The following is a 22,755-nucleotide window of genomic DNA, read 5'->3' as shown; positions in this document are numbered from 1 at the left end:
TGTGTCCTTGGCCGCAGGTCCACTGAGCCGGCGTCGTGCTCGCCACACAGCAGCACACCATCAGGCCCAAGAGTTACTACCAGGCAGTGAAGATTCTCCAGAAGAGGGCGTGAGAGAGCCACAGCAAGCAGGAGGATCCCATCCAGAGTGCTTGGCAGCTCTAGCACGACATCAACTACAACCACGGCTACCATCAGATAATGTGCATTCACAAGAATGTGGCGGTGACAGCAGCGGGAGGGAGATTTTCTTTTTGCAAAATCAGCAAGCGCAAAGACGAGGGCAAACGTCTACAACTTTCAGTGTTGATAAGAGATCAAAGATTACCTTCGGGCGCAGTGAGACCCAGAGTTTTATTAATCATGCACAACTCTTTCAGGTTTGGGGACAAGTAGGACAAAGACTTCCAGGCGTCCGAGAGGAAAGGTTTACAAGCCTTATCAACATCTGTCGGTTCATACCAAACTGTGACAAACACACGGAGCATTGTTTTAATAACAACAAAAGCTTACGTGCAAGATCATACCGTTTAGTACTTTGGGACACCATCTTTCTACGCTTACTGTTTGAGTTGTACTTCCCAGCAAGAGAGCATACATAGTTGATGGTGGGGACGGGGATGTTGCCATCAATACACACAAGTGTGGCGGACGAAATCTGCCTTTCAAACTGCGAAACCTGTCAAAAAAACATTTAAGGATAGATAGTTGGAGTGGTAGGAATAAAATAAATAATTGAATTAAATTACAATACAATGTTGCGCTATTTCGGGAAGTCAAAACAAAAAGGTTCTTCATAAAGACAAAAGAACAACAGATAGTGGATCTGCATTTAATTATATCAAATACAGGCAAGTCATTCAAATTACAGAATAAAAACAATGGCCCATTTAAGTTTTTTTTAAATCGTTTCTGGAAATGATTTTAAAAAGTTTCACTTCACTATCTACAGCACCTGCCACACTAGCAGCACCCACATAAAAAACATTTAAAAAGGATAAAAAAATATATATATTTTTGCAGCGTTTTTATGATATAATGTACAAAAACCTAAACCTTAATTTATGCAAATGTATTTAATAGTTCTAACTATTTTCCAATGACTCCCACTGGTGCCACAACTACAGGGACTGTTGCTGTTACCTCCCTTTGCACAAATGACAGAACCTTTTAGCCTAATGCAACATTTCACAAGGTTGGCGCAGAAAGAGAGAGGGACCTTTAGCCATGGTTTCAAATCTCTCCGGGTGATCTAGAACCCTGGGTTCCCTTTGATACACTCTTCTCTTCAGGTCACCTCTCGGTTCACTAAAGGATTTAGAGCTTTAGGACGGACATGGGTGTGGGAGAAGGCTGATTTTGTCTGTTGAACCATTTCTGAATCGCTTTCCCTGCATGTTTTGGTTACGATCCTCATGCTTTAAGATCCGGTGAAGACCCATTTTTAGCTCACTGGCTGAGATCACCAGATTTTTGTTTCAAATATCTTGATATTTCATAGAATTCATGATGATATGTGTCAATATTTGTTGTCCCTCCCAGAGTTCTAAGAGAAAATTATGTCTATCTGTTCTTAGAAGCTTTGGGTTGGGAGTTCTTGCAGCTTCTCCTTGACACAAAAACGAGTCCCATTAGTTAAACAAACTCCACATGTTTGCGTTTAAGGTGGGAGGACAGAAGAATCTTATTTTTCTGGCATCACTCCCAAATTTAAAAGGGTTTCTATGGAGACTTGATGAACCCAATCTATGCCGCAGTTCTCAAACAGAAAACCTTCTTTTTTTTTACCACATGTCCCATCCTGCTCACCGTACATGATGGTAAGAGAGATATGGGGGTTGCACCGCCCCAGTGGTCAGTGATTAATCTCTGTCTTTTGTCGTATTCATGCTTCAGGAAGTCAGGGTTTACTAATTAGAAGTTCCTTGATGCTCTGATCAATTTGAAAAAAGTATAAACAAAAAGGCTTCAATTAGATAAAAGAGGGTGTTGGAGGCGCCAAAAAGTGTGGCAACAGCGGTTTTGTTTAAAGCAATAATTTTGTGGTATTCCAAACCCCCAATGAATAAAATGCACTGAAATTAAAGTTTGATTTAAGCCTTTTCACTGGTCTTTGTCAAGGTGGAGTGTGCAGTATGTAACACAAAGTAAACTATCAATTTTATTTTTTAAATCTGATCAATAAAAAATTCCTAAGAGACAAAAAGCAATGACCTTTTGGTACAAGTTTTATTACAATACATTGAAGCTGATCCTTTCAGTTTATTCCACTACTTAAAATATTGCTTGCCAGTCCAGTGCGGGGACCCGCAGATGCTGGCCCTTATATTAAAATCTACAGATGCTGTTTCGGGGACCAGAGTATTGTTTTAAAAAAAAAATCCTAACCTTTTCAGTGGAACAACCTGCGGGCAAAACTTACATAGTGTTCTGTAATTTGCTCATGAATGTCCATGTCTCCCAAGCCAACACTCAGTTCTCCATTTTCATTCATAACGGCACAGTATGTTGCCGTGTTGTGCTTTTCCAGCCTGGCCACACCGCTTGTGTTCTAAACATAATATAAGACATGTGATTTTTTTAATCCATTCTCAAGTGAGAGGAGTTTAATTGCTCTTACTAATAACCGGCTGTTGTGTTGCCTTACCATATGTTTGCAGTGGTTAAAGACCGCCTCGCTGTTTGCATCAGCTCCAGTGGCAGAGATGAACAGAGGCTTCTTATCTAACCTACTCAAAGAGTCTTGGAAGAAAACACAGAAGACAATGTGTGAGACAGACGTATTGATGAAAACATTCTCGCACATGATCAGATAATAAAAAAAAAATAAAAATCACAACCAGCGATGTTCCGCCCCACACCGCCAAACGACTGAAACACGCTTCCTGGATTTGTCTGTCCGGACTGACAAGCAAAACAGATTCTCAGAACTTTTTCTTATCCCGTGTTCAGCGGTATTTGAGATAAGTGCGTATTGTGATACTTACTTGAAGTTTTTTGGTCTTCGCTTTGGCAATAAAATCTACATTTGTTCCTCCTATAACAACCTGTTAAACAATATGAATTTTTGCGTCATTCTTTATTTTTTATTTTTTTTTACCAATTCTTGATATAACCAAACAAACCAACAATAAACATGCTTTCATACTCACAACATCTGAGTGTTTTGGGGGGTTTCCAGGATGATGAGGTTGGCTTTTTGATCTTTGTTCACTCATCCGCTTTGACAGTGCACAAGCTATCTGACTGCCAACTTTAGCGTTGTTATGAATGAGAGCGATGTCTTTAAACATGACACGTTAAGGACAGTACGGTAATAACCAACTGTGTGACAGAGGACGTTACAGGCTAATATCCTTTGACATTGCTATGGTCATATTCTTGAAGCCGTCTTACCTGTCCCACTAAAGTATTTCAGACAGTGATGGAACTTCTAAGAGATTGAGTTGTTTTCTAAGGATACTGGACTGGAGTGACTTTCCTTGAGTCAACTCGTTGACCTTTTGCAGAATAAAAGGTGTTACGTCTTTGCCCGTGATACCTTCAGAACTGAGGAAACCAGAGAAACAACTCAAAGTGGTTAGCAGACTTACACATGTTGATCGGAAGCCCAGAGATCGGTATCATAAAACTCAACAGTGGTGCATGTGAGCTGAACGCAACCATAACAGTGTGACCTTTTGTACCTGACTGCTGTCACTGCAGTTTTTATGGCTTCCTGTATCTGACGGCCTGCGGCTGCGTATTCTTCTGGGATTGGGACGGCTATCAGGACGCCACTTTGAAGACCCAGAGACATAGCGTTTGCTGAGGGGGAAAAAAAAACGACATGCTTCTTAACAATGTCATTATATCTGTATTGCAAGCTGACCAAACAGAGTTAAGTATACAGTTTACATGCAGTGTTTACACAATGTGTAAATAAATACGTGTTCTCATGCCAAAATACTTTTTCTCTGGCTCTTAAGCAAAGATAGACATGGTAGGACGTGTTAATGTATAGATGCATACATTTTTAATAAAGACGCTAGTTTTATTGTTCTGTTTTTCACTCTCTCTCACACACACATCTAATCTCAAGCTTCCTGTACACGCCAACAAAAATGATTTCGTCATAGGGTTTAAAACGCCCAGGTCATTCGTGTCTTACGCTCATCTTGCAACTGGGGCTGGAGCTTAATACCCTTGAAAGAGAACCGTTTTGCACAGCTTCTTGCATGAGCTGAAACTCCAGGGTACTTCATTTGGCAATGTGATTCAGCCTTAGTTCGTTAAATACGGAGACAACAAATTAACAAGCATTAAATTATTGTTTATCAGCGTGTAAAAACTAATCTTCAGAACAAATCCCTGCTCAAAAAATGGTGATCTACAGTGCGCGATCTACCTTCAGCAGCTATTGCAGGTTATTGCGACCGTAAACTGCATAAAATACTTGCTCCCTCTGCATTTACTCCCATTGGGTCATATGTCAGCCTAGTGTAGAAAAGACCCAGCCAATATGGCGGCGACACAGTATGCGCTCCAGCATGTAATGATGCGTCTAGTATATTTTGACTATGGGCAGGAGTGTGTGAACGCGGAGAGGCGGAGGGATATTCCAGCCGCGCGGCAGTGCAAGCGGGTCTCTTTTTAACTTGCGTTTATCGTCACTTGTTTTAGAGCCCAAATAAGCGACTTTATTTTAGAAACTAGCCCTAAAAACCGTAACTCGCACCTCATAGAATTTACAAAGGACTTTAGAAAAAAAAAAGAAAGCCAAAGTCGCTTATAACAATAGATCACTAAGAGTCCCAAATTACCATGACATGCAAGTGAAAGTAAAGTTCTTACTGGAACTCTAAAATAAAAAGTGAGGAGCATAAATCCTAAACATTTAACTAAACTTGAATGTTAAGGCCCAAAAAATTAGCCAATCTGTGTCTACATTGAGATGCTGGCTTACCAATGAGTTCTGCAGCCTCTCTAGGGTCGTGGACATTGCACGCGGAGGTAAATCCACTGTCTGGAGTGAAGAATGCTGGGAAGTTGTCAGATGCTCCATAAGTGGCAACACACACGCCCTGTGTCTCCTGCGTACAGACAGATAAGGACAGAAATGAAGGCTGATGACTCATTTGAGCACCAGACACACATTAAAAATCATTATTATGAATAAATAAAACACATCTGATTGTATTTTACAATCAGATGAGGACACCCTGTACATTGTATGCAGAATATTGCACATTTTTCTCACAAGGAACTCCAGGGTACGGCCAATGTCCAGGATAGACTTGACTCCGGCAGAGACAACAGCGATGGGAGTTCTGCCGAGCTCTGTTAGATCTGCGCTGATGTCCAGACCTGGAGGAAGGGTCATTTAGTCAGTGGTAATAAATGTTCACAATTAGATTTTTCAAACACTACATTTGAACTACATTACCTAGACAAAAAAAAAAGAAAGTCGCTACCAAAAACCCCCAAAAGGTCACATTAATATTTCATTGAACCATCTTTAGCTTTGATTACAACAAGCATTCGCATTGCAATATCATAAGATTGATTTCCATCCAGCGATGCATTCATGTCATACCAAGATCTTTTATTGATGATGGGAGAGTCTAACCTTCTCCAGCACATCCCAAAGATTCTCAATAGGGTTAAGGTGGGACCAAATGCTGCAACCCCAGATCATAGCACTGCCCCCACAGGTTTGTACAGTCGACATGAGGCATGATGGGTTCATCCCTTCACCTGCCTTTCTTCTACCCTGATGCGCCCATCAACCTGAAACAGGGTAAAACTGGACTAATCAGAACACATGACCTTCTGTCAGTCCTCCAGTATCTAATATTCGTGCTCCCTAGCAAGCCGGAGCCTTGTTTTCCAGGTTAGCCTCACTGATTAGTGGTTTTCTTACGGCTACACAGCTGTTTAGTCCCAATCTCTTAAGTTCTCCTCGCATTGTGAGCGTGGAAATGCTCTTACTTTCACTGTCAGACGTTCCCCTGACTTCTACTGCTGACGTTCTTCAATTTGTTTTCAACAAACAATTAAAGTGATCGGCGATAACTAATCATTCAGGATTTGCTTCAGACCACATTTCTTCCTCAACGTCGATGGTCCCCCGCTGGAAGACGATGGTTTTTTCCAGTTCTAATAGAAAATGCACTGGACAGCTGTCATCCCCAATTTTAGTAATTACAGCAAACCCCTTTAGATGTTTTGATGGCTTGATACGTGCCAATAATCTGGTCCTTTCCTAAAGAGACTAAAATCTTCTCCGTGACCACAGCTTGTATCTTTCAACATGGTTGTTTAAGAAATGAGAAGCTACTCATTTTTTGAATTGAGAAAGCTTCCTGGAGAGGAAGTGAAACGTCTTCTACTACGGAAAACAAGTCCAGTTGCCTTGTTTTTTACTTTTTTTGGAAGCTACTCATTGCGTCTGCTGGGGTTAAATAACTTGTTGCCAGCTGAGAGATGCAGTAATGCAATCATTAATGCAGTAATTATCGTACCCGTTTGCTTACTTGAATTCAGGTGGCGACTTTTTTTCTTTTAATCAATCAAATTTAATTTCTAAAGCAATTTAACAACAACCACAGATTGATCAAAGCATTGTACAGAATAAAAAAAAACAAATAAAAATAGAAACAATAAATTAAAATAAATAAATATTCTTATATTTCAGTTCAAAGTTTTGGCTAGACACTGTTTTTTTCTTTTCAACTCAAAACATATTCTTATATCCTTATATAACTTATTGCCTCCATAGGTTTTATTACCGCCCCCCAAATAGCTCTCTCAGTCTAACAATGTGCCTTTAGTTTTTCGTTTTATTGAACCAATCAATTACTGACCTTTGGATGTTTTCTTACCCTGGAATCTATTTCAATTAATACCAAATGATGGATCTATCAGAAAACATTTCTCCCCAAATGTGCTCCTTGTTAAAGAATTTGCTTTTCGGCGACTGAGTGTAGCCAATTATTATTTTGCAGCACAAAAAGTCAGCTCACTGTTCTGTCCATCTCTGTGAACTCCTCCGATGCCTCCTGTGACGAAAACAGGGATGCCAGCTCTGTGTGCCGCTATCATTGTGGCTGAGACCGTTGTTCCCCCGGAGAGACCCTGATAAATGATGACAGATATTAGACGGAAATCAAACTGTTAGATATAACATTAGATTAAAAGGGTCGATATGTTCGCTGAAGCTTTTACACACGATGCCTTGCAAAAAGTTCTCATATCAGAGGTTTGTGCTTGTAACCAAACGGAAAAAAGAGTTTAAGAGACTTTAAGGTTTGGGATTGAACAGTAGCATGCTCACTTTGCTGACGACATAAGGCAGATCCCGTCGCGACACCTTCAGGGGGCTCTTGGAACGAGCGAGGTGGTCAAGCTCCTCTGACGACAACCCGACACGGATTTCCCCTTCAATGACGCCGACGGTGGCAGGAGTGGCTCCTTCCCCTCGCACGATGGCCTCAACCTCCTTCGCGGTGCTGAGCAGAGACAACAAGACAAGCTTATCATTTATTTCTGAAACTCCTTTTGAAAACCCCACAACGTCTGAAATACAGATTTCTTTTCATCTTGATGTCACGAAGTGCACCTCAGGTTGTGCGGGTAGGGCATGCCGTGTGTGATGATCGTGCTTTCGAGTGCGACGACGGGCTTGTTTTGAGCCACAGCCTGAGACACGGACGGATGAACTTTGAAGAGGAAGTCTGAAAGAACGACAGTGATTAACGTGAAGCCCAATAGCCGTAGCGTCGAAGGTTCAATGTGTATTCACCTTTGCTGCTCACGGTGTTGTGATAAGTCCTAGCTTCTCCTCGGAGGATGAGCTGGAAGGCTGTCTTCAGGATCCTCATTCTGCTCTGATTTTGGGGTAAACCCTATCAGGGACGTGCAGAGACGGTCTGAGGGGCACGTGCTGAAAGTTAAAAGAGGGGACATGGGGCACGGATTTAAAACACGATACAGAAACATACCTTGCTATACAACCGGTTGAAATGTACCAACCCATTAAGAATGTAACATGGAATCAAGGGCGTAGGTTTGATTTGAACTTTGATTTGAACTTTAACCCTAGGGACACTTCATTAGTCTGACATCACTGGTCGTATGCATGCTCCTATTTCTTTATGCTTGACTTGAGCGTCAGGGCGCGTTTCTTCTGTCTAAAGAGAAAAGCAGTATTTCTTGCTACATTTATACAAATTTTATAAGCACGACACACACTAGATGCTTTTTGTTAATCTGGTGGATTAGTGGTTAGAGCATTGAGCTTGGGTCCCAGAGGTTCTGAGTTCAACTCCCACAGACTACCTCTCTGGGTCCCTGAGCAAGACCCTTAACCCCCGATGGCTCCCAGGCGCCGCACAGTGGCAGCCCACTGGGTAAAGATGCACAGAAGTGCATTTCTCCATTGTGAGATCAATAAAGTTCAATTATTATTATAAATTATAAAGCAGCGCCCGATCTGATGAACGTTGAATTGGGACCTTTTTCCCACTTTGAAAAAGTTTGCATTTGAACTTACCAGCAACAGAGACAGATGGTAAATACGTGCCAATTAAACCAAATATATTGAAAATATGTCTGTTGTCTAGATATATCCTCTATTTTCTTTAGAAGATATAGAAATGTGCAGAGATAAAGCCCACCCTTATTTTTTTTTATCTAAGATACTCTGTCTGCATCATACAACACAGCAAAATTGTACATTCAAGGGACTGCAAATAAGTTTCTTGTATTTACTTTGCACTGGAAATAGAAGTGTCACTGACACTGACAGCATTTCAAATATTAAATTCAAACTTCAACAAAAGTACAACTGGGCTGGAGTTACTCTCTGTAGCCCGTTTCATGTAATTTATCTTAGCATTCCAAACACATTTCTTACATCATACGTCTGAAGAGTAGATAACAGCTTCTCCTTACCTACATCCTCTCAGCCAACTAATTATTTCCCTAACAATAGTGAGTTGTCGATGTTTAAATGTGCAGTAAACCTTTATACATAAGGAGCTTGGAGGACCCAATACTGTACTTTGAGTAAGATTGGTGACACCAAAACTGAATTGTTTCATGAGTGGTTGTCCATTTCATCATTCAAATGAGAACATATTAATATACTATTGGTATATACTACTTAATATCCTACAGTCTTTGTTTTTCCATCTTTCCAGCAGTATTTAGAACTTCTGCCTGGCACAGAATATTTAGTTTTATAAAACAGATTAGGTTTCTGTTGATAAATCTGTTATACTTCAGAATTAGATGCTAACTTTGGTTACTTACATTTCTCAAGTTCCACAAATCAAAACAGTCTCTCCTGCTTCTTTAAAGAACTGCACTCAGCGGCTTTCACTTATTACTTGTCGGAGTTTGCTATTTAGTTTCTTAACTGGGAGTTTCGTAGTCTAGCGGTATAAATCGAAACTGAAATCTCCGGTCCAAGCAAAAACGCACACGCACGCACTAGAAAACCACAGACATATATACGTAGACGCGTCATAGGGCGCAGGTTCGCACGTCAACGTCACCGCCATATTGTACGTGGCAGAAAGAAGTTGAGTTCTGTTATTGTGAACGTGGATCAGAGAAGATGCCTCATTCCTGTGCTGCAATAAATACACACACACACACACACACACACACACACACACACACACACACACACACACACACACACACACACACACACACGCATATATATATATATATATATATATATATATATATATATATATATATATATATATATATATATATATATATAATTTTTTGTATGTGTTATGAATATACGGATCAATTTGTTAATTGATCTAAACATTGTGGTCTTCGTTATTTCATAAAACCGTGTCACATGTGAACCTTTAGGAACAGACTTTTTGGGGGAGTATTAAAGAGGTAAAATTAATAATATGAGAAAAAAAGTCCTAGGTCAATAAAGTAAAAATAAACAAACAAACAAACAAACACAAAAGTGATAATGTTATGATAAAAACATCATTATGAGAATTAAGGGGGAACATTTCCAGAATAATCACAGTTTGCAGAATTATTTCACTCCTGGAGTAGGCCAGGTTAGATTATTTTAAATATTTTTATTCTTTAGGAGAATAAATTCAGGAGAATGAAGCTGAAGGGACACGAAAATAAACTTGTAACATTACAAAAAAATACTACGAATACAAAGTATATTCAGAGATTAAAGTCCCTCTGATACTGTTTAAGTGACTGCAGATTTGCCACATTTAAGATGGCGGACGCTCTGACGCATCGCAGCATAGGCAGAACCCGCGTCTACTTTATGTCTATGTAGAAAACAGTCAATCAGAAAGAGGGGAGGCGGGACTTAAAGCAGTATAACCAATGACAGTGGAGTTAAACAGGACAGATTTAAAGGGGCAGGACAGACCGGGCAGAGCGGCAGTAGCCGCGAGGCAGCCAGCGGAGCTGCTAGAGGAAAAGTGAGGACACGTTATGTGGATCATGTAACCGGCCACGGTTACTGTCTGTGGCATGGTAGATCTAAATTATTATTGCTTTTGGACTTTGGACATGCACACACACACAAACAAACAAACACTCACACATAAAAAAAAAAAAAACTGACAAAAGGGCACTTTGGGCATTAAGGGGCAAAGGGGCAGGTGCAAAAGCCCGCTGCCCCCCCCCCCCCCCCCCCCCCCCCCTCGCACGCCCCTGAATGAACCCTACCAACATGCAGACTTTGAGTGAAGCGGTGTCACCTTAACGATCCATTTGAGTAAATCAGGATTTTGGCAGCTGAAGCTCATATTTTGAAATACGGGAATGGCTTGGATCAAACACAGCAGTCCAACCTAAAACATGACGTCCCTCCCCCCAGAGAATCAGATACAAAAGTACAGCTGGAAAATACTTCTTAACTAACAACACAACCTGACATGAAAATCAGTGCCTCCAAATCCGAGACCATGGTCTTGAACCGGAAAAGGGTAGAGTGCCTTCTCCGGGTTGGGGAGGATGTCCTGCCCCTAGTGGAGGAGTTCAAGTATCTTGGGGTCTTGTTCAAGAATGAGGGGAAGATGGAGCGGGAGATCGACAGGCGGATTGGTGCAGCGTCTGCTGTGAAGAAAGAGCTGAGCCAGAAGGCGAAGCTCTCGATTTACCGGTCGATCTACGTTCCTACCCTCATCTATGGTCACGAGCTTTGGGTCGTGACCGAAAGAACGAGATCCCGGATACAAGCGGCTGAAATGAGTTTTCTCCGTAGTGTGTCTGGGCTCTCCCTTAGAGATAGGGTGAGGAGCTCAGTCATCCGGGGAGGACTCAGAGTAGAGCCGCTGCTCCTCCACGTCCAGAGGAGCCAGTTGAGGTGGCTCGGGCATCTGGTCAGGATGCCTCCTGGACGCCTCCCTGGTGAGGTGTTCCGGGCACGTCCCACCGGGAGGAGACCCAGGGGAAGACCCAGGACACGCTGGAGGGACTATGTCTCTCTGCTGGCCTGGGAACGCCTTGGGATTCCCCTGTAGGAGCTGGTCCAAGTGGCTGGGGAGAGGGACGTCTGGGCCTCCCTACTGAAGCTGCTACCCCCGTGACCCGACCCCGGATAAGCAGAAGACAACGGACGGACGAACAACCTGACAAGATTAAATAATCAAGGCGAGTTTGAAAAGATTTGTCGGAAAACTGGAACAATTTTACTTTAGGGTGTCCAGGCGTACATGCCCATGTTTGCTTCCAAGTCATTTCCCACGCTTTCAGTGCAGTTTTCCCACTACAGGGTTCAGATCCCATTCAGGCATAGAGAAGATTTTCTTTATCCCAACTAGCTGGCACAATCTCCCATCACCCGCTCCCCCTTTTCTGGGGCCGCTCTCACAGAAGGGCACAAAAAATGTCCTAACAAGACCTCTGTCATTTTACCCTGCGCTACAGCGCTCGCCAACAACAGCAGCAACAGAAAACCTGCAAGTTGATGCAGTAATGCAGTTCTAGTCCCCCTGACTTTGGTCAGAAGTGGTAGAAAATTGGCCAGGCAATGTTTGAAATACAAATCATTGTTTCAATGGATTTTTTGGCTTGAGGCCTCCCCAAAAAGAAAAGATAATACATCTTTTGAAAACAGTCCAATACAAACAAATCAAGCGGTGGAAAAAAGAAAAAAAAAGATTTTGAAGGATCTTCACAAAGCATATGATATATTGTTTAAGAAGACCGTACCAGGTATCCCTCAGAGTAGTATCCATTTAGTTACCATTTTGGTAAATACATTTTAAGGAAAGTTGGAGGCTTACCTTCTCTTGTCCAACACAAATGCTACAAGCTTTGTTCAGGGAGCTAAACTTTGACCCCAACACTGTTTGCACAGCTCACAAAGGTCAACCACAGATCTCTACTGTCCGACTTGCAAAAGTCCGCAATCACACTGTGATAAGATAAGGAGAAACAATGCAAAGAGAGATACAAAAAAAAGAGCAATACTCTAGCAAACATATTTGAGTTTTAGTTAGTTTTGTTACATTTATAAAAAATAATAATATAAGCAAGTCAAAATGATGTGTACCCGTTGCTATGATAAGTGGAAAATTCTTAATTTGCCGTTACAGCATTTAAATTCTTGTAATTGCTGAGCAGCGGTTTGCATTTCGCCATTGATGTTTTTCATGATTATTATTACTCTTCATTGATTTGACTGCTCATAGGCAGGGCAAGTTTATTTATATAGCTCTTTTCAGTAAAAAGACAATTCAAAGTGCTCTACATGAACAGAAAAAAACATTACAGAGGGAAATATTACACAGGAAAAGAAAAACATTACATGATCAAAGGAATAAGCTAAGTAAGACCGTGACTAGACCGTGATGGTTGTTTCACTGAAACAACCGTCATCACTAACATGCAAAACTTAATGGTTTCTATTCACACATTAACAAACATACAGAAAACATAAAATCACATTACCTAATTGTTTCTAATATTAAGAAATAAACCTTAGTAAATCCTTGGGGATTTCTGATCTAAAAGTAATGTTATCCAACTTTTCTAATGCTAGAACTAGAATAACTTCTTTTGTTTCACTGTAATAAGAATAAGCTGTAAACACATTATGTTAACAGTCCTCTGGAAAACAACCAATACAATAATGCAGGAATTCTATACAGCAGATGACCATTTATTTAATTTTTTAGTTTTTCCTCATCCTCTTCATTCCATTTTTTTTAACATAACACATGAATATCGTGAGTTTTCAATACAAAAAAGCAAATAGTGGAATACTTCTACAAAAAAGGAGATATCTAAATAAAGAAGGGCGTCACAGTGAACTACAGACGTCTTCAAATAGGGATTGCTGCAATCTCCTTGAAAAAGTATTTATTTCCATCACAAATATATTATAGATATCTTTCTATTCATCTATACTTTGGATGTCAGGTTTGAGCCATTTCACTGTAGTTACTTTTCTTGCAGCTGAAGTCAGTATTCCAGATGAATATTTAAGCTTTAACACTTACAGTAGTTGACCCAAAAAGAAGTTAACCCCAGTTATACATAATGTCCGTAGTCTAGTTCTGTAAAGATCTTCTGGCAGAAAGTTTTTATTTTTGAAAATGAGTAGTAAAAATTTGCTTCCTGGGACACCTGAATGGTGGCTGGTGGTACGAGTTTCCTCGTCCCACTTTTTGCTTTATGTACAGTAGTGATGTTTATTGTGTTGTTTATTGTTTTAAAATCCTGTCCTTTTACAGAGTCTACAGATTACCTTCTGCCTGGAGTCTTAAGCAGTAATGAATATTTTTAATTGACTGTTTTCAAATGTTTTTTGGCTTTTTAACATAGAGCTTTTTTAAGCGATGGCGTACTTGAAGAAATCTAAAGAAATCACTAATATTAAGACGGTGCAGTCTTTTCAACACCTGAAAACTCTTTGGTGTTTTTGCCAAGTTAAAAAAGGTACAATATGAGGAGAGACCGACGTTAACCCATCTCCTATAGTTGACATCCATCTTATTTGGGGCAAAGTCCAGATCCTAACACAACACCATTTTAGGATCTTTTCTTCTTCTATCATATCATTTTTAAAGACATGTTGACAATTCCAAAAAATATAAAAAACAAAGCAACTGGACTTGGAAGCGAAACATATTCAACTACGGAAAACAAGTCCAGTTGCTTTGTTTTTTACTTTTTTTTGGAATGACCATGACCCGGATGACTGAGAATCTTCACCAGCATACGACACGTTGACAAGTTTCTGTCAGTCTTTTAACTAATCTTTTGTCTCCTAATCTTGGTTTTCTTCTATTTCCTTCCATCTCACGTTGTAATCTGGTACATAACAAAACAGGATGCATAACTGGGCTGATATGTACTGATCCTTCAGAAAGTGGCAGTCCACCCCTGTGCTTTGCCAAATGACAGAGTTTGGAATCTTATCCTTAGTTTTTTTTTCCTTGCAAGATATAACACGATATCAGTTTATCCCATTCATTATGAGCTTTATGTCCACAAAATAGTAAACTCAAACAAGTAACATGGAGCCCGTAAAAGAGGTAAAATGAAGAAACTAAACTCAAACCACAATCATAGTTTAACATAAGACAACCTCTATGTAACCGTACAAACAAAATAAACCGTTTCTTTGTTAGACAGACTGGAAGCCTGCGCTGCTATTTTAAAAACATATCTTTAGTGAAGACCTCCAGGTCACCATCACCCTAACATGTAGCTCCCTTCACAGATTCTCCGTCAGATTCAAGTTGGGGTTCTGGCTTGGAAACTTTGAAAACATTGATAATAATCCCTGTCAAAAGAAGCATGCTGGTAAAATCAAAAGATGACTTTAAACCCAAATCTGCCAACGGTAGAAATAAGTTTAGCCTTAACTGTAAGCATCATGTGACAGTGAAAACAACAGATTTATATGATGGAGAGGAAAAAATTTAAGGTAATCTTGTTAAAGCAGCTGATTGCTCTCTACAGTGCAAGGGTAGAACTCCACGGTTGAGTACATTTGACGTGTTTCAACCGGTTGAAAGTTGGTTTTATTTACCGTGACAACACCTCGGATCTCCTTGTCACTGATCATTTGGACTGAATTAAGCACACAATACGTTAAGTGGTCTGCAATTGTCATTTTCTGTTGCTCGTCATATTCCTCAGTAGCCGCCTCCTCCTCCAGCTCTGAACGTTCCAGCAGCTCCTCCTGGAACCAGTGTGGATGCTCCAGCTGATACTCACGGAAAGCCTCTATGGCGTCCCTCAGGGCCCGTCCCGAGGGGCACTCGTGGTACTTATCCTCCGAGAGTCCATCGATTTGCTTTACTCGGCCCGGCTCGCGCTTCTCTGTGTTCAGGATTCTGAAGAAGACTTCCTCAAACTGTTTCATCAGCTTGTAGCGCACTGTAATCTTGAAGGGCAAGGGAATGTCCTCGTCGGAACAAACGTCATCAAAGTAAGCCACGATGTACTTTTCAAACGACGCGGACCGGATGAAAGAAGGCACGAGGAGAGTGAGGGACGGGGTGAGCGTGTCGCCCATCGGAGAGAGGGCATCCTCCCTCAGAAAAACCTGTTTGCCTCCACACATGGCTCTCCATTTAGCCCGTACTCCTCGGGAGCAAAGGATTAAAATCTTGTCTGAAGAGCTCTCGATTTGCTCCTTGTGCCACTCCAGCCACTGGATGCTCCCCAGTACTCCCAGTCTGGTTGAATCCAGCAGGTCCAGGACCACGTCGGTGCCACACTTTGCTGCTAAGAAGGCAGAAAACTTAAGGACGATGTTCTTGTAGAGCAGATGGTCAAGGGAGTAAATGATGAGGACGCGCTTTCTCTTTTGAACTTGAAAAACTTCCGGTTGCTCCTTGTCAGCAGAGGTAGGCGTGATCGGTGGTCCTGAGATGCAAACAAAGCCACCTTTTATTTATCTCTGTGTTACTGCTTTCTTTTAAAAGTTTTTTTTTTCTGTGCATTTAAGAGAAAGCTAACCTCTGCGAGTTGCTTTCTGCAGTGCAAAAGCAAGAAAACCACCAAGTATCAGCAGCAGTCCCACGCAGATGTTAACAGACATGCTCCATGTAATTAAAATTGGTGTTGAAATATCTAAGAACAAAAATATTAAACGTAAACAATAAGCAAAAACACTGACAAATTCTGCATAGGAGAACTTGTAGGCAAATACGCAACTCACTTTGGCAGCAGGAAAGCGACATCTTGGCAGTCTCACAGTTATTTCTGCAGCGAAGGAAAAATGGCTGGATCTGTTGAACAGGAAGAGCGAGACAAGCTCTTGAGACGTTCTCACAACAGGGAACATTACTTCGTTAAGACTTGGTGTTGTGAATTTGTCTCACCATTATTAGGATTTCAGATTGTGGCAGCTGAGACAAATCACACTCCAACGTCACGTTCAGAAGCGTTCGGTTTCCCTGTCGGTTTAACAAACAGAAAGTAATAAATCCGCACTTGTAAACAAGGCGTTCAAGAGTTATTGCCCTAATATTTCACATTCACAGACAACTTCCTAGAGGTAGTTGAAATTAGCAGGTAAAAGTTGATTTATTTCAGTAATACGATTGGAAAAGTACACCACGCAATATGACTATTTGGTGCAAATTTGACAAATACACAAAGCATTTCAAGCAATTTTATCCACAAATAAAATCACGGGGAAACAGCTAAAATGACAAAGGGAATAAGTATTGAACACAGTGACAGACACGATCTGAAAAAAGTCTGTTGAAATCTGTGGGTTCATATAAATCCTGTTGCTGTGTGCAAACTGATAAAACACTGTGGGCCAATGCCAGATGACACGGCTCACCAAATCATCACACTACAGTCATTAATGAGCTTACTCGATAAAAAAAAAAAAAAAAATTTCAGTGAATTACAGAAACACAAACTTTTAGACGATGATGTATCTTTATTAATGCACCCGTAGAGTTATTACCTTAAAGACCCATTGCGAAGGATTCAGACTACCACACTGGGTGAAAACTCTGTATTTCTCTGAATACTCCGTGGAGTTAAACCTCACAAGAATCAAATCTTTCCCCTCAAAGAGCTCAGCTGTTATCTTGGGATCCCATAGACTGCCTAAATTATTTAAAAAAAAAGGACAAACAGCATGCATTTTAGTCCCTGGTCTGCCCAAGTACTACATTTAAACTTGAGAGGAGATAAAAGGAAACATTCACCGTTCTCCTGGCACAGTTGGGCCTTTTTGATTCTCTGGTCTTCACATCCTGGCCGGTACAGGAAATATAACAAAAAACTGATTAGAATATTTTCTATTTATCACTGCTATTCTGAACGATCATGTTTCATGAAACTATTTTAAAGGGAAAAATTAATAACAGTTGTTGGGTGAAAAAGTAATGATCAGCGAACATAAAGAGAGCCAAACTTTTGTATGATCACTCGATTTTAGAAATTTAAGTAATACTAAAAAAGTGAATATTTTTCATTGTTCTAAAATTCTCTCATTTAAAATAAAAGCACAGGCACGCGGCTACTGATTCTCAATAACTGTTAGTGTTAGTTACTGTGAAGATCACATTGAGTACCAAAAGGTGTCTTACCAGGTACAGATGTTCGGTATGAGATTCTATAATGTCCCATCTGAGGTTCGGGCAAATGAAACACTTCCATGCTGTATGCATGCTTAGGCTCTACCACAACGTCCAAGGAAAAGGTCCACTAGCAGAAAAAAATAACAGAGAAACAATAATAGTTAGACGAGTAAAATTAATTCTTAAAATTGAATCCAGTTTATTCTAATTTATTGATATATTGCCATTTTACATCAAATGTCCCTTTAAGGCACTTTACAAGGCAAACTGACTGATTTGTTGCACCAGTAAAAATTAAGAACAGATTTATTGTCATTTTGTGGTTTAAAAATATAGATAGCATTTTTTTTCCCCAAAAAACAATAATAAACATAAACTGTCCTGCCACGACTTCTTTACAAACAGAAGTAGAGGAAATACATTTTCCGTAAAGGTGCGTTGTCACCAAATGCGAATGTGGCGGCCCGAGCGACAGATTTCCAAGTTATCCCTACGTACAGGTGCAACACCTGAGCGATAGTGGATTGCCTTCACCTGCCTTTCTGCTTTCCTCTCTGCTCTATTTAAACTGTCACCTCCCTTAGTTGTCGGCTCCTCTGTTGTATTACCCTTCGTTGTGTCACTACATGTTTATTCCCTGCACTGTGCCAGTTTACTGCCTATAAATGTTACATTTTTCTTTTATTAAACAATGTCCTATCTCATGTGGCTTCCTAGCTCTAGTCTGCACTTTGGTCCTATAAAAACACGACAGAGGTAGGAAAAGGTGCACCAGCAACAGGGAGAACCCGCTGCCTGGAGAGGATTGTCAAGAATTTGGGGTAGCTGCACAAGGAGTGGACTCAGGCTGGAATTGGTGCATCAGGCGCTACAGCGCATAAGACTGATCCTACATATGGGCTAGGAGGAAAGTAACTGGACAGTTACTCAGTGGTCAGAAGGCTTGTTTTCATATTGAAGTAAATTGTGCATTTCATTTGGAAATCCAGGTCCTAGAGCCTGAAAGAAGAGTGGGGAGGCACAGAATCCACATTGCTTGAAGTCCTGTGTAAAGTTTTCACAGTCAGTGATGGTTTTTGGGGAGCCATGTCATCTACTGGTGTTGGCCCACGGTGTTTTCTGAAGTCCACAGTCAAGGCACCCATCAAGCAGGAAATTCTAGAGCACGTCATGCTTTCCTCGTCATGCTTTCCTCTTAATTTCCAGCAGGACTTGGGCCCTGCCCACACTGCCAAAGGTACCAAAAGCTGACCATGGTGTTCCTGTTCCTGACTGACCAGCAAACTCCTCTGACCCGAACCCCATAGAAAATCTACGGGCTGTTGCCAAGAGGAGGATGAGACACCAGACCCAACAAGGCAACTATCAAAGCAATCTGGGCGTCCATTACACCTACTTTGTGCCAAAGGCTGATCGCCTCCATGCCACGGCACACTGATGCAAAAATTCTTGCAAGTGGAGGCCCAATCAAATAACGAGTGCATAAAATGAAAATATTTTTTTTAAGTTGGACATATGTGCTTAAAACACCGTTTTTTTTAATTGGTCTGTCATATTCTAATTTTCTGAGATACAGAATTTTGGGTTTCCATTACATGTAACCTATGATCAAAATTACAAGGAAAAAAGCTTGAAATATTTTACTATGTGTCATGAATCTCTGTAAAATAACTTTCACTTTCTGAAAAAATTGGCAAAAACATCTCACTTTGACCAACAAGTTTGATGTGTATCGATGTTTGTTACTGATCTCACAACCGGTCGCCGCTTCAGTGTGTTTATGATTTTATGTTTTCATGATAGGAAGCACTTTGAACAACCTTGCTGCTGAAATGTGCTATAACATTAACTTCATTCGACTTTTAGGCAATCTTATTACTTTAAGATGTACCTGTACATATGCAATAGTTTCGGAAATTATCTCAAAACTCTCCTGTTATGACATCCATGTCAGAAAACCAAAGATCTTATGAGATTAAAAAATTGGCCAATTTTTTCCTGATGGATAATAGAATGACAGAAAATTTCAAAATGTTTAGATTATTAAAGCAAATCTTCCTCTGTGAGATATATGGATTCACAAGAGAGTATAAACATGTGAAAACAGGTCCCACCCCCATCCCCGAAGATTAAGAACAATTTAAAGAACCAATAGGAACACTAAGCTATGATTAGTAACAAGACAAGAACTTCTCACCCTTGTTTCGTCTGGAGTTTCTACACCACCAACGGAGTAACGAAACTGCATGCACACACTCTGGTTTGTATGTTCATCTTTAACCGTTATCTCTGAACCACGAATTTTGAAAATGGACCCTGTGAACACAACCAAGCGTGCAGTTCATGAGGCGACTCCTTATTTTTGCTTCATGGTGACAGTAAAGTGCATTTCCAACCCCACCTGGTGAACTTTTTGTTGGAACAGGACTTACCATCAGCTTGTAGTCTCCAGACCACCTTCATAATAGGAACAAGCCCATCTTGGTCCATGCTTGTCTTGATTTGCACCGAATCCCACTCTGGGCCGGTACTAGCACTGACTCGAGGAACCTTGTCCATATCTGAGCAGCTGGCTGACAATGAAGGTTTTTTTATTACTATGTCGTATCAAGTGGCTACACTGCCCTGTTAAAATGCCAGGGTTTGCTAATGTAGAAAAATTAGACCAAGGTGAGGCATAAAAAAAAGAAAATAAACATATGATATGACATTTATGCAAAAAAAAAAAAATACATCTTGAAAGGGATAATATAAAGATGACGCAAAGCAGCAACTCTGGTGCAAGAGTGTAAACATCCTTAATAGTGGTTTGTTTGGTGGCATCCGTCAGCATCCAACATGTTAACTTAGTAATTTTTGCCTCTTCAAGTGACCCCCATAGGTTCTCTTTTGACTTTAGTCCTGGTTTCTGGGTCAACCGTGTGAATATTCCCATCATAAAGTCATTTGTTGATTTTTTATGTGTGTTTAGACTCTCTATGACAATTAAAAATAAAAACATTCCTTTATCTTCGGCTCTCCAGTGGAGAACCACAGGTTTTGGGCCAAATCTAACTGTGACATTTCCTAGCTTCATCCTGCTCAACAAAAACTGCACTTCCATCTGAAGCAAAGCAACCCTACAACATTATGCTGCAATCAGCATCTTTCACTGTGGGTATGGTCACGTTTCAGTGATGTGCACCATTGGTTTTGTGCCAAATCTACATTTGGGACTAAGGGCCCCAAAGTTGAGTTTGGTTTCGGCATAAGCAGAATCAGCTTTATTTACCAACCAATAAATAAATTGGTTTATTTATATGTCCAAATTTTAGGAATTTGACTCTGGATTGTACAACACCGACAATGTGCTTACTTACATGATGATCCAGTTATAAAATCAACCTCAGGCGACAGTATAGAGGGCATATATACACACTATAAACAAAAGGGACCAGTTATTTGCCTGTTTTGCCCGTCACCATTTCAGCTCTCACAATAAACCTTTTAAGCACAGCGCCTGTGGTCAAGCTGAATTATTGGGTTCTCTAATTGGTTCCGCATAACGGTGTCAAAACGTTTTTAGAAAAACTGAGTGTTCAATTTAACCCCGTTTTACTCTAACTCTACTCTAATTCTAACAAAACCAAAACTAAAACATTTCAATCAAAGACTGTAAAGTGAGCATGGGGATTAAATCAGAGCAACGCTTTTAGGGAGCTTAAGCATATTTATATTTTCAGGTCTTTCTGCTGAGATCAGGTTAATTTCTTTGTTCTTTCAAATAATTGTCAAATACAAAGCAGCATGTTCCCAAGACATGATCAGTCGCCGTACTGCTTTATCTGATCATTGCAGTTGATTAAAAAAAAAAAAAGAACCAAAACTTTATCCAACAGATGAGGCAGAAAATATACTCACAAATTTTGCAGTTGTTAAGGCCCTGTAAATGCAAACGAACAAAAAAAAAAACATACATGACTTCAAGTCATTTTTTTGGACAACTTAAGTGGAACAAATAGTTCATTTAAAGAAAAACACTTGAATTTCACCGTTTGGTTGCAGACCAGATCCAAAATCCTAAGAGATGAGGGCGATGCTGCGGATAATGCTGTGAGTCCAGCCATCAAACCGCAAATTAAAAGTGACAAACTGACCATTATGATGTAGATCCTGTAGCTTCCCGGTACTTGTAAAAAATCATCAAAACACTTCAGACAGTGTGGATATTACTGCTTTTAACACCGTTTATGTAGATAAATAACTAGCTTCAAGCAGGAATAGAGTTTAGTGTTGTCTGCCTTCATCCTGTGTGATTTGTCTGGTTTTTATCAGGTTCTGACTTCTGCATAACACAGGAAGGGGGCGTTTCTCAGCTGTGGTTAATGGCTTCCATTGTCACAGAAAAAAAACAAAAAAACAGCACAATGAAGAAACGTGGCCGTCTTTTGTGTCAGTCATTTCTGCGCATATCAAAGGCGGCTCCCTTCGCTGCAGGCTGAGAGGTGTCAGCGCCATGTTTACCTCACTAGGGGGCAGTAACTGAGAGGTATAAATTAAGAAGGTGGGTCAGAGGACCTCAGTTGGTTAACAACCCATCCAAGTTTATTTGAACACTGAATGACAGGACTGCACATTTAGCAGCATAAACTGCAGGCAGGTAAAACCAAATGTCTCATAAACTCTTTTTCGCATTCAGACAGACTTTGAGAAAAAAACAGACAAACAGAATAACTACGTTGAGAAGATCAATAAAGAAAACTTAAAGCTTTTTTTTAAGACTCTGACAGCTAAACCTTGACCGCTGATTGTTCTTCACCATGGCCTATTATCGAGTGTCTACAAAAGATGCTCATGTGGCTCAAAGCTCTATACATATTGTTGTGGCACAACCAAAAACTTCAATCCGTTATATCAGGATTTAAAGTGAAACACTGACGATTGTGAAGCATCCAAATGGCTCTAGAGGTCAACTGATCAGTAACAGAGCCCACCTGTGAGTAATTTAACCTCAGGACAAATCCAGCTGCCTCTGTGAAGCAGCATCAAGACGACCGAGGGACACTGATCCAAAAGCGCTCTCTGTGTCAGAGAAAAGTGAAAAGGGTAACGGCAGTAGTAGCTCCTTTAGCGGCTTCATCTGGAAGAGAAACAGAGCTACGCAGATAAGCTCTGAGCCACTTATCAGGTTTAGAGGATGAAAGAGAGCACTTAGAGTT

At 40.5% G+C, this 22,755-nt stretch overlaps 2 protein-coding genes across 3 annotated transcripts in view; both read right to left on the bottom strand.

Annotated features, from left to right (window-relative positions):
- Positions 1-12,299, bottom strand: part of zgc:136858 (Indigoidine_A and YeiC_kinase_like domain-containing protein) — a 12,977-nt gene extending 678 nt beyond the window's left edge. The window contains exons 1-17 of one of the 2 annotated variants that reach the window (XM_036147573.1): positions 12,281-12,299; positions 7,783-7,923; positions 7,600-7,714; positions 7,315-7,489; positions 7,004-7,115; positions 5,239-5,345; positions 4,945-5,071; positions 3,686-3,806; positions 3,463-3,548; positions 3,152-3,282; positions 2,987-3,046; positions 2,840-2,903; positions 2,647-2,741; positions 2,422-2,550; positions 564-678; positions 328-465; positions 1-175 (exon numbers count right to left, since the gene is read on the bottom strand). The exon at positions 1-175 is cut by the window's left edge and continues 7 nt beyond it. In XM_036147573.1, the coding sequence (XP_036003466.1) occupies positions 1-175; positions 328-465; positions 564-678; positions 2,422-2,550; positions 2,647-2,741; positions 2,840-2,903; positions 2,987-3,046; positions 3,152-3,282; positions 3,463-3,548; positions 3,686-3,806; positions 4,945-5,071; positions 5,239-5,345; positions 7,004-7,115; positions 7,315-7,489; positions 7,600-7,714; positions 7,783-7,861 (1,829 nt within the window). In that variant the 5' untranslated portion in view covers positions 7,862-7,923; positions 12,281-12,299. Of the gene's footprint in view, positions 176-327; positions 466-563; positions 679-2,421; positions 2,551-2,646; positions 2,742-2,839; positions 2,904-2,986; positions 3,047-3,151; positions 3,283-3,462; positions 3,549-3,685; positions 3,807-4,944; positions 5,072-5,238; positions 5,346-7,003; positions 7,116-7,314; positions 7,490-7,599; positions 7,715-7,782; positions 7,924-9,293; positions 9,476-12,280 lie in introns of those variants that run through there. The other variant, XM_021307503.2, reaches the window with a different exon arrangement.
- Positions 12,300-14,224: 1,925 nt separating this feature from the next.
- On the bottom strand, positions 14,225-22,595 carry LOC105938474 (interleukin-17 receptor A). Its single transcript, XM_021307476.2, has 12 exons — positions 22,531-22,595; positions 21,589-21,725; positions 21,458-21,479; positions 19,990-20,130; positions 19,755-19,873; positions 17,567-17,684; positions 17,183-17,230; positions 16,936-17,081; positions 16,337-16,411; positions 16,174-16,243; positions 15,972-16,085; positions 14,225-15,878 (listed from the first exon to the last, which is right to left on the bottom strand). Exons 1-12 carry the CDS (start codon positions 22,580-22,582, stop codon positions 14,941-14,943), a joined length of 1,980 nt encoding a protein of 659 aa, XP_021163151.2. The 5' UTR covers positions 22,583-22,595; the 3' UTR covers positions 14,225-14,940.
- Between the last annotated feature and the right edge of the window lie 160 nt (positions 22,596-22,755).

Source organism: Fundulus heteroclitus, chromosome 2 (genome assembly GCF_011125445.2).
Source record: "Fundulus heteroclitus isolate FHET01 chromosome 2, MU-UCD_Fhet_4.1, whole genome shotgun sequence".
NCBI lineage: Eukaryota > Metazoa > Chordata > Actinopteri > Cyprinodontiformes > Fundulidae > Fundulus > Fundulus heteroclitus.
Note: the sequence above shows the minus strand (reverse complement) of the source record. Positions and strands in the feature narration are given on the sequence as shown.

Bases quoted from the DNA above. Each gene is read 5' to 3' on its own strand.
- LOC105938474 (XM_021307476.2), bottom strand. From the start codon at position 22,582: ATGCTGCTTCACAGAGGCAGCTGGATTTGTCCTGAGGTTAAATTACTC. The intron at 17,231-17,566 runs GTAAGACACCTT...TGTACCGGCCAG, and splicing joins ATACCGAACATCTGTACCTG to GATGTGAAGACCAGAGAATC. The intron at 17,082-17,182 runs GTGAATGTTTCC...TAAATAATTTAG, and splicing joins CCAACTGTGCCAGGAGAACG to GCAGTCTATGGGATCCCAAG.